Source organism: Antechinus flavipes, chromosome X (genome assembly GCF_016432865.1).
Source record: "Antechinus flavipes isolate AdamAnt ecotype Samford, QLD, Australia chromosome X, AdamAnt_v2, whole genome shotgun sequence".
Taxonomy (NCBI): Eukaryota; Metazoa; Chordata; class Mammalia; order Dasyuromorphia; family Dasyuridae; genus Antechinus; species Antechinus flavipes.
This window is the reverse complement of record NC_067404.1, coordinates 81344877-81356270: the sequence shown is the minus strand read 5'-3', so window position 1 is coordinate 81356270 and position 11394 is coordinate 81344877. Positions and strand designations below refer to the sequence as shown.

General features: G+C 55.9%; 1 protein-coding gene across 1 annotated transcript; it reads left to right on the top strand.

Annotated features, from left to right (window-relative positions):
• The first annotated feature begins 259 nt into the window (after positions 1-259).
• Positions 260-1138, top strand: LOC127543166 (basigin-like). Its single transcript, XM_051969183.1, has one exon. It carries the CDS (start codon positions 260-262, stop codon positions 1136-1138), a length of 879 nt encoding a protein of 292 aa, XP_051825143.1.
• The last annotated feature ends 10256 nt before the right edge of the window (positions 1139-11394 follow it).

Here is an 11394-nt window from a genome sequence, read left to right as displayed (position 1 = left end):
CGGGAGGATTTGGACCCAACAGAAGAAAAACCGTTATTTCCCTTGTGCAGGAGCGGGCCGGATCCCAGAAGGCGGTAATCGCAATCGATAATTCGAGGATCAATTGTGAGGTCAGCCCGCCGTCCGTTGGGTTCCAAAAACGGTGTCTTAGTAACTAACGTCGGGCCACCGAACCCTCATTCTGTGGGAGACGCCAGAGGAGGTCGGAGGTGGGGCGGAGGAAGTGGAAACGTTAGCGCCTTTTGGAGGGGTCTGGGCGATGGGCTTCGCCCTCCGGGCCAAGGTGCTGGGGCTCGCTCTGGTGCTCGGCATCTTGGCGGTTAGCCCCTGGGAGGTTCGGACCGCTGCGGTATGGAGAACCGGGGTCGCCTTCGAGCCCCACCTGTACCTCACCTGCACCCTGAACAAGACGGAGGAAGAGGCCCGGCCCGAGGAGGATTTGACGGCCAAGTCTGGCGGCCGCTGGCTCAGGGACGCGTGGCAGCTCCGGGAGGACCGCTTCGACAGCTCCGGGAAGGCCCCCGAGGCCCCCAAGGCGCTCCCCAAAGGAGAATTCCAGTTCGTTTTCCCGGATAAGCCGGCCTGTGCGAAACCTTCCAAGCGGCTGAAGAAGCCCCCCAAGGTGTTCGCGAAACCCAAGATCGAGCGCGCCATGGAGGGCCAGGACGTGATCCTGGCGTGCGAGAGCCGCTCTTACCCCTGCATCTCCTACTGGGACTGGTACCGGCACCACGAAGTCAACGGCGACAGGCTGCTGCTCAACGGCACCGGGCGGCGCGTCTTCATCACCGAGAGCGGCCACCGCAGCGAGCTGATCCTCCGACGCCTGGACGCGGCCGAGGACCCTGGACACTACATCTGTGTGGGCAGCAACAGCCAGGGCCACCACGCCGCTGTCGTCCTGCTCAAGGTGCGCAGCCACTTTGCCGCGCTCTGGCCCTTACTGGGCATAGTGTTCGAGATGCTGCTGCTCTTCACTATCCTTCTCTTCAACGAGTTTTGTCGCGGCGGACGGGAGCAGCACCGGAGGATTAGCAGCTCGGCCCCCCCCCCTTCCCCTTCCCCCTCCCCCCTTCCCCCGCCCATCCCTTTGCCCCGGAGCAAGCCGATCCGGTTTCAAAATAAAGATGGCCCCTGAATTGAGCAGATGGGCAGCTATGTCAAGAGTCCGTGTCCGTGTCTGTGTGTCAGCCTTGCTGGAGCCCGGCTTACTGGGGAGGCGGCAGTGGAGGGAGCGGGATGAGCTGGGAGGAACTGGGGAGACGAGGAGGGGGATGGGAGGTGGGGAGGCGGCAGTGGAGGGAGCGGGATGAACTGGGAGGAATTGGGGAGACGAGGAGGGGGATGGGAGGTGGAAAGGCAGGGGAGGATGGGGTACAAAACGAGAGTTCGTGCCCTCAGATAACTTCCTTTGGGAGGAGAGCCGGGGGCTGACGGATGACGGGGACACCTGTCCCGCGGGGTCGCCAGAACAGCGGCAGGTACAGAGCGAGCGCCTGTAAGCCGGCGCTGGTTCTGCTCAGTCACCTGCCAAGCAGAGGCCCGGACTCCCCCTGGGAGCGGACAGGCTCTTTTGGGCCATGACAGCTTTTTCCCCCCTAATGAAACACGCAAAGCAGAAGTCGGGCCAGCGCCCTGCTCCTTCCCCTTCCGCCCTCCAGGTCTCCAGCTAAGGGTCCCAAATCCAATCCAGCCCGCCTCGGGCCGGAGGTTCCGGGGCGGGGTTCGCCCCCAGGCCCGGAACCGAAGAGCGAAGCCCCCAGCTGCCTTTTCCAGGCACGGGGGCTCGCCCCGGCGAGCTCGGGGCAAGGTTCTTTGGGGCCGGGTTTACTCCGCCGCGTCATCTCCTGGGGTTCTCTGCGTGTTCGTGGTGTTGGACATTGGGGTGATTGGGATTCACACGGAGAAATTCAAATGAGCGAACGCTTTTGTTCCGAGTTCCATCGCCAAACAGCGCTCTCCGGGCAACCATTTTTAACTCCAGACCGCGTTCTAAAGGCCGAGAGGGTCCCAGCAGCGGGGGCTCCAAGGGCCACGACCCCGGAGCGCCCGCGAACCCGCTCCCAGCACGCCCCCAGGCGGCGGAAGCGGCCGCCTTAAGCATGCGGGGCCCCGAGTTCCCGAGTTCAGCCTGTGAAACCCCGTCTCCCTTATCCAGCCGTAGAAGGAGAAGCCCGAGCCATTGCTAAGGTCCTTCCCCTGTGATCCTACAGGGCTGAGGACAGGTCTGGCCACAGGCAAGTGATAAGTCTTAGCGGTTTTCTGTGTTCCCAAGGGGCTATTCACCTGTCTGTGGGGGCTGCCGATTTCTGGGGGCAGGGAGTCTCTCCTAATTATGGAGCTCATGGGCTGAGGGTTGCCCAACACCCAAGAGTCCCTCCTGTGCATTGTGGGGGCACCTGAGCAGCAAAGCTGGGAGTCTGTGAGCATAGAACCGTTTGGAATAGTGCCCCACTATAGTCTCACCCAACTACAGAGCCTGTGGGAGACAGCGGGGAGTCCCCTGAGCAGGACAGTGGGCAGTCCCTCCTGAGGACGGAGCCCTTGGACAAAAAGGGGTGTCCCAACAGCGAGGTGTCCCTCCTAACTATGGAGCCCTGGGGGGTGCTGAGCAGCACGGGCAGGGAGTCCTGGGGCAGAGCGGCCCACCTTCCACAGAGCCGCACAGCAGGGAGTCGCTCTTAAGCATCAAGAGTTTGGGCAGGGAGGAGGGGAGCTGCATCTGGGAGTCCAACCTAAGTACAGAGCTGTGGGTAGAATGGGGGGGGGGGGAAATCCCTGAGCAGCACAGCAGGAGTCCCGGGGCATATGCCCACCTTCCATGGAGCAGCACTGCAGGAAGTTCCTCCTAACCATAGTGCCCTTGGGCCAGAGCTGAGCAGTTCGGCTGAGCAGTTCGGCCGAGAGGCCCTCCTGAGGACAGAGCCCTTGAGCAAAGTGGGAGGACCCAACACCCAGTAAATATGGAACCTTTAGGGAAGAGGGGTCTGAGCAACTCCCTCTTCCTATACAGATAGCCCTTGGGGGGGGTGGAACATCCGGGAGTCCCTCCTAAATATGTGGGCAGCAGTACAGTGGGAGTCACTCCTAATCATAGAGTCCTTGGGAAAGGGGGAGGGCTGAACAAGAACTGGGTGTACTGGGACAGAGCAGGAGCAGCATATTGGAGAGGCCCACCTAAGTTAAAGCCCAGGAGCAAAAGAGACTGCCAAGGAGCAGCACAGTGAGGAGACCCTCCTAATTAAGAAACCACTGGGCTGGGTGGGGGGCAACAAAAGGGAGTCTCTCATGAGTACAGAGACTTTGGGGGGGGGGACATCGAGCAGGGTAGTGTGGAATTCCTTGGGCATAACAGGGGGAGTCTCTCCTAAATATATAGCACATAATCTGAGGAGGGTGGTGGGCATCCAGGAGTTCATCCTGAGCTCTTGGTGGGGGCGGGGTTCCCTGAGCAGCACAGTAGGGAGTCCCTCACAGGCAGGTAGGGGGAAGTCTTGGGACAGGCTACCCACCACTCACAGAGAAGAACAGGGAGGTCCTTGGGTAGAATAGGGACCAGGGAGCAGCATAGGGAGGCTCCTTGGGTAGAATTGGGGCCAGAAAACAGCACAGTAGGAGGCCCTAGGGTAGAATGGGGGCCAGGGAGCAAAACAGGGGGAGTTCTGGGGTAGAATGGGGGCAAGGAAGCAGCAAAAGTGGGACATTTGGTACAATGGCCAGGGAGCAGCACAGTAGGGGCCTTTGGGTAGAATGGGGGCCATGAGTAGCACAGAGGGGTCTTTAGGTAGAATGGGGGTCAGAGAGCAGCATAGGGTGGTGGGTCTGTAGGTATAATCGGGTCCAGGGAATAGTACAGGGGCGGTCCTTGTGTAGAATGGGGACCAGGGAGCAACACGGGGTGGGGGGTGTCTTTGAGTAGAATGGGAGCCAGGGAGGAGCACATTAGGTGTCGTTGTCTATGGGGGCTCCTTGGGTAGAATGAGGCAAGGGAGCAGCATAGGGTGGGTCTTTAGGTAGAATGGGGGCCAGGGAACAGCAAGGGGGGGCCTTGGGTAGAATGGGGGCTAGGGAACAGCACAGGGGGGTCTTTAGGTAGAATAAAGACCGAGGAGCAAAGCAGCAGGGGTCCGTGGGTATAATGGGGGTCAGGGAGCAACACAGGGGGGATCCTTGGGTAGAATGAGGATCAGGGAGGAGCACAGTAGGAGTCTTTAGGGAGAATAAAGACCAGGAAGCAGCCCAAGGGGGGTCTTTTGGCAGAATGGGTGCCAGGGTGCAGCTCAGGGGGATCCTTGTGTAGAATGGGGTCCAGGGAGCAGTCTATGGGGGCTCCTTGGGTAGAATGAGGTTCAGGGAGCAGCACCAAGGGGTTTTTAGGTAGAATGGGGGCCAGGGTGCAGCAGAGGGGGGGTCTTGCAGTACAATAAAGACCAGGGAGTACCACAGGGGGGTCTTTAGGTAGAATAAAGACCAGGGAGCAGCCCATGGGGGAGTCTTTAGGTAGAAAAAAGATCAGGGAGCAGCCCATTGGGGTCTTCAGGTAGAAGGGCAGCCAGGGAGCAACACAAGAGGGTCTTTAGGTAGAAAGAGGGCTAGGTAGCAACAGAGTAGGGGTCTTTAGGAGGAAGAGGGCCAGGAGCAGCAAGGGGGGGTCTTTAAGTAGAATGAGTTCAAGGGTTTAGCTTATGGGGGCTCCTTGGGTAGAAAGGGGGCCATGGAGGAGCACTTTATGGCTTCTTGTGTAGAATGGGGACCAGGGAGAAGCCCATGGGGGGTCTTTAGGTAGAATAAAGACCAGGCAGCAGCACAAGGGGGGTCTTTAGGTAGAATGGAGGTTAGGCAGCAACAGAGTAGGGGTCTTTAGGTGGAAGAGAGCCAGGGACCAGCACAAGGGGAGTCTTTAGGTAGAATGGGGGCCAGGGAGCAGCATATGGGGGATCTTTAAGTAAAATAAAGACCCCAGTGTAGCACGGGGGGTCTTTAGGCAGAATGAAGACCAGGGAGCAGCCCATGGGGGGTCTTTAGTTAGAATGGGGGCCAGGGAGCAGCCCATGGGGGTCTTTAGGTAGAATTGGGGTAAGGGTGCAGCACAGGGGGGGTCTTGAAATAGAATAAAGACCTGGGAGCAGCCCATGGGGGGTCTTTAGATAGAATGGGGGCTAGGGTGCAGCACATGGGGGGTCTTGAGGTAGAATGAGTGCAAGGGTTTAGCTTATGGGGGCTCCTTGGGTAGAAAGGGGGCCATGGAGGAGCACTTTATGGCTTCTTGTGTAGAATGGGGACCAGTGAGCAGCACAGGTGGGTCTTTATGTAAAATGGGGGCCAGGGTGCAGGACAGGGGGTGTTTATGTAGAATGGGGACCAGCATGCAGCACAGGGAGGTCTTGAAGTAGGATAAAGAACAGAGAGTAGCACAGGGGGGTCTTTAGGTACAATAAAGACCAGGGAGCACCCCACGGGGGGTCTTTAGGTAGAATTGGAGCCAGGGTGCAGCACAGGGTGGGTCTTGAAGTAGAATAAAGACCGGGGAGCAGCCCATGGGAGGTCTTTAGTTAGAAAGGGGGCCAGGGAGCAGCCCATGGGGGTCTTTAGGTAGAATTGGGGCCAGGGTGCAGCACAGGGGGGATCTTGAAGTAGAATGAAGACCGGGGAGCAGCCTATGGGGAGTCTTTAGTTAGAATGGGGGCCAGGGAGCAGCCCATGGGGGGGGGTCTTTAGGTAGAATAAAGACCAGGGAGCAGCACAAGGGGGTCTTGAAGTAGAATGGGGGCTAGGGTACAGCACATGGGCGGGTCTTTAGGTAGAATGAAGACCAGGGAGCAGCCCTTGGGGGGGTCTTTAGGTAGAATAAAGACTACGGAACAGAACAGGGGGGTCTTTAGGTAGAATGGGGGCCAGTATGCAGCACAGGGGGGTCTTTAGGTAGAATGAGGGGTGGGGAGCAGCACAGGGAGGTCTTGAAGTAGAATAAAGACCAGGGAGCAGCACAGAGGGGTCTTTAGGTAGAATGGGGGCCAGCTTGAAGTAGAATAAAGAGCAGGAAGTACCACAGGGGGGTCTTTAGGTAGAATAAAGACCAGGGAGCAGCCCATGGGAGGTCTTCAGGTAGAATTGGGGCCAGGGTGCAGTACAAGGGGATTGGTTAGGTAGAAGGGGGCCAAGAAGCAGCACAAGGGGGTGTCTTTAGGTAGAATGGGGGCCTGGGAGCAGCACAAGGGGATCTTCAGGTAGAATGGGGGCCAGGGTGCAGCACAACGGGGGTCTTTAGGTAGAATAAAGACCAGGGAGCAGCAAAAGGGGTGTCTTTAGGTAGAATGAGGGACAGGGTGCAGCACAAGGGGGGTCTTTAGGTAGAATAAAGACCAGGGAGTAGCCCTTGGGGGGGTCTTTAGGTAGAATAAAGACCAGGGAGCAGCACAAGGGGGTCTTTAGGTAGAATGGGGGCCAGGGAACAGCATATGAGGGATCTTTAAGTAGAATAAAGACCGCTGTGTAGCACAGGGGGTCTTTAGGTAGAATGAAGACCAGGGGGAAGCCCATGGGGGGTCTTTAGGTAAACAAAAGACCAGGGAGCTGCTCATGGGGGGGTCTTTAGGTAGAATAAAGACCAGGGAGCAGCAAAAGGGGTGTCTTTAGGTAGAATGAGGGACAGGTTCAGCACAATGGGGGTCTTTAGATAGAAAAAAGACCAGGGAGCAGCCCATGGGGGGTCTTTAGGTAGAATAAAGACCAGGGAGTAGCCCTTGGGGGGGTCTTTAGGTAGAATAAAGACCAGGGAGCAGCACAAGGGGGTCTTTAGGTAGAATAAAGACCAGGGAGAAGCCCATGGGGGGTCTTTAGGTAGAATAAAGACCAGGGAGTAGCCCTTGGGGGGGTCTTTAGGTAGAATAAAGACCAGGGAGCAGCACAAGGGGGTCTTTAGGTAGAATGGGGGCCAGGGAACAGCATATGAGGGATCTTTAAGTAGAATAAAGACCGCGGTGTAGCACAGGGGGTCTTTAGGTAGAATGAAGACCAGGGGGAAGCCCATGGGGGGTCTTTAGGTAGAAGAAAGACCAGGGAGCTGCTCATGGGGGGGTCTTTAGGTAGAATAAAGACTAGGGAGCAGCAAAAGGGGGGTCTTTAGGTAGAATGAGGGACAGGGTGCAGCACAATCGGGGTCTTTAGGTAGAATGAGGGACAGGGTGCAGCACAAGGGGGTGTCTTGAAGTAGAAGAAAGACCAGGGATCAGCCCATGGGGAGTCTTTAGATAGAATGGGGGCCAGCTTGAAGTAGAATAAAGAGCAGGATGTACCACAGGGGGGACTTTAGGTAGAATGGGGGCCAGGGAGCAGCACAGGGGGTGTCTTGAAGTAGAAGAAAGACCAGGGAGCAGCCCATGGGAGGTCTTCAGGTAGATTTGGGGCCAGGGTGCAGTGCAAGGGGGTCTTTAGGTAGAATGGGGGCCAGGGTGCAGTACAACAGGGGTCTTTAAGTAGAATAAAGACCAGGGAGCAGCAAAAGGGGTGTCTTTAGGTAGAATGAGGGACAGGGTGCAGCACAAGGGGGGTCTTTAGGTAGAATAAAGACCAGGGAGCAGCAAAAGGGGGGTCTTCAGGTAGAATGAGGGCTGGGGAGCAGCACAGGGGAGGTCTTGAAGTAGCATAAAGACCCGGGAGCAGCCCATGGGGGTCTTCAGGTAGAATGGCGGACAGGGTGCAGCACAGCGGGGGTCTTTAGGTAGAATGAGGCCGGGTAGCAGCACAGGGGGAGTCTTTATGTAGAATAAAGACCAGGGAGCAGCACAAGGGGTATCTTTATGTAGAATGAGGGACAGGGTGCAGCACAAGGGGGGTCTTTAGGTAGAATGAGGGACAGTGTGCAGCCCATGGGGGGTCTTTAGGTAGAATGGTGGCCAGGGAGCAGCCCATGGGAGGTCTTCAGGTAGAATTGCTGCCAGGGTGCAGTACAAGGGGATTGGTTAGGTAGAAGGGGGCCAAGAAGCAGCACAAGGGGTGTCTTTAGGTAGAATGGGGGCCTGGGAGCAGCACAAGGGGATCTTCAGGTAGAATGGGGGACAGGGTGCAGCACAACGGGGGTTTTTAGGTAGAATAAAGACCAGGGAGCAGCAAAAGGGGTGTCTTTAGGTAGAATGAGGGACAGGGTGCAGCACAAGGGGGGTCTTTAGGTAGAATAAAGACCAGGGAGTAGCCCTTGGGGGGGTCTTTAGGTAGAATAAAGACCAGGGAGCAGCAAAAGGGGTGTCTTTAGGTAGAATGAGGGACAGGGTGCAGCACAAGGGGGGTCTTTAGGTAGAATAAAGACCAGGGAGTAGCCCTTGGGGGGGTCTTTAGGTACAATAAAGACCAGGGAGCAGCACAAGGGGGTCTTTAGGTAGAATGGGGGCCAGGGAACAGCATATGAGGGATCTTTAAGTAGAATAAAGACCGCTGTGTAGCACAGGGGGTCTTTAGGTAGAATGAAGACCAGGGGGAAGCCCATGGGGGGTCTTTAGGTAGAATAAAGACCAGGGAGCTGCTCATGGGGGGGTCTTTAGGTAGAATAAAGACTAGGGAGCAGCAAAAGGGGGGTCTTTAGGTAGAATGAGGGCTGGGGAGCAGCACAGGGGAGGTCTTGAAGTAGCATAAAGACCCGGGAGCAGCCCATGGGGGTCTTCAGGTAAAATGGCGGACAGGGTACAGCACAGGGGGGGTCTTTAGGTAGAATGAGGCCGGGTAGCAGCACAGGGGGAGTCTTTATGTAGAATAAAGACCAGGGAGCAGCACAAGGGGTGTCTTTAGGTAGAATGAGGGACAGGGTGCAGCACAAGGGGGGTCTTTAGGTAGAATGAGGGACAGGGTGCAGCATAAGGGGGGTCTTTAGGTAGAATAAAGACCAGGGAGCAGCCCATGGGGGGTCTTTAGGTAGAATAAAGACCAGGGATCAGCCCTTGGGGGGTCTTTAGGTAGAATGGAGGCCAGGTTGCAGCACGGGGGGATGGTCTTCAAGTAGAATGGAGGTTAAGCAGCAAGAAAATAGGGGTCTTTATGTAGAATAAAGACCAGGGAGCAGCCCATGGGGGGTCTTTAGGTAGAATGGGGGCCAGCTTGAAGTGGAATAAAGACCAGGAAGTACCACAGGGGGTTCTTTAGGTAGAATAAAGACCAGGGAGCAGCCCATGGGAGGTCTTCAGGTAGAATTGGGGCCAGGGTGCAGTACAAGGGGGTCTTTAGGTAGATTGGGGGCCATGGTGCAACACAGGGTGCATCTTTATGTAGAATAAAGACCAGGGAGCAGCACAAGGGGGGTCTTTAGGTAGAATGAGAGACAGGGAGCAGCACAATGGAGGTCTTTAGGTAGAATAAAGACCAGGGAGTAGCCCTTGGGGGGGTTTTTAGGTAGAATGGGGGCCAGGGAGCAGCACAAGGGGATCTTCAGGTAGAATGGGGGCCAGGGTGCAGCACAACGGGGGTCTTTAGGTAGAATAAAGACCAGGGAGCAGCAAAAGGGGTGTCTTTAGGTAGAATGAGGGACAGGGTGCAGCACATGGGGGGTCTTTAGGTAGAATAAAGACCAGGGAGTAGCCCTTGGGGGGTCTTTAGGTAGAATAAAGACCAGGGAGCAGCACAAGGGGGTCTTTAGGTAGAATGGGGGCCAGGGAACAGCATATGAGGGATCTTTAAGTAGAATAAAGACCGCGGTGTAGCACATGGGGTCTTTAGGTAAAATGAAGACCAGGGGGAAGCCCATGGGGGGTCTTTAGGTAGACTAAAGACCAGGGAGCTGCTCATGGGGGGGTCTTTAGGTAGAATAAAGACCAGGGAGCAGCAAAAGGGGTGTCTTTAGGTAGAATGAGGGACAGGGTGCAGCACAAGGGGGTGTCTTGAAGTAGAAGAAAGACCAGGGAGCTGCTCATGGGGGGTCTTTAGGTAGAATGGGGGCCAGCTTGAAGTGGAATAAAGACCAGGAAGTACCACAGGGGGGGTCTTTAGGTAGAATAAAGACCAGGGAGCAGCAAAAGGGGTGTCTTTAGGTAGAATGAGGGACAGGGTGCAGCACAAGGGGGTGTCTTGAAGTAGAAGAAAGACCAGGGAGAAGCACAGAGGGGTCTTTAGATAGAATGGGGGCCAGCTTGAAGTAGAATAAAGAGCAGGAAGTACCACAGGGGGGACTTTAGGTAGAATGGGGGCCAGGGAGCAGCCCATGGGCGTTCTTTAGTTAGAATGGGGGCCAGGGTGCAGCACAGGGGGTGTCTTGAAGTAGAAGAAAGACCAGGGAGCTGCTCATGGGGGGGTCTTTAGGTAGAATAAAGACCAGGGAGCAGCAAAAGGGGTGTCTTCAGGTAGAATGAGGGACAGGATGCAGCACAAGGGGGGTCTTTAGGTAGAATAAAGACCAGGGAGAAGCCCATGGGAGGTCTTTAGGTAGAATTGGGGCCAGGGTGCAGTACAAGGGGGTCTTTAGGTAGAATGGGGGCCAGCTTGAAGTAGAATAAAGACCAGGAAGTACCACAGGGAGGTCTTTAGGTAGAATAAAGACCAGGGAGCAGCACAAGGGGTGTCTTTAGGTAGAATGAGGGACAGGGTGCAGCACAAGGGGGGTCTTTAGGTAGAATAAAGACCAGGGAGCAGCACAAGGGGGTCTTTAGGTAGAATGGGGGCCAGGGAACAGCATATGAGGGATCTTTAAGTAGAATAAAGACCGCGGTGTAGCACATGGGGTCTTTAGGTAAAATGAAGACCAGGGGGAAGCCCATGGGGGGTCTTTAGGTAGACTAAAGACCAGGGAGCTGCTCATGGGGGGGTCTTTAGGTAGAATAAAGACCAGGGAGCAGCCCATGGGAGGTCTTCAGGTAGAATTGGGGCCAGGGTGCAGTACAAGGGGGTCTTTAGGTAGATTGGGGGCCATGGTGCAACACAGGGTGCATCTTTATGTAGAATAAAGACCAGGGAGCAGCACAAGGGGGGTCTTTAGGTAGAATGAGGGACAGGGTGCAGCACAATGGAGGTCTTTAGGTAGAATAAATACCAGGGAGTAGCCCTTGGGGGGTTTTTTAGGTAGAATGGGGGCCAGGAGCAGCACATGGTGGGTGCATAGGTAGAATGGGGGGCAGGGGGCAGCACGGGGGTGGGGGTTCTTTAGGTAGAATAAAAAGCAGGGAGCTTAGGTAGAATGGAGGTTAGGCAGCAACAGTGTAGGTATCTTTAGTTGGAAGAGGGCCAGGGAGCAGCCCATGGGGGGTCTTTAGGCAGAATAAAGACCAGGGAGCTGCTCATGGGGGGTCTTTAGGTAGAATGGGGGCCAGCTTGAAGTGGAATAAAGACCAGGAAGTACCACAGGGGGGTCTTTAGGTAGAATAAAAACCAGGGAGCAGCAAAAGGGGTGTCTTCAGGTAGAATGAGGGACAGGATGCA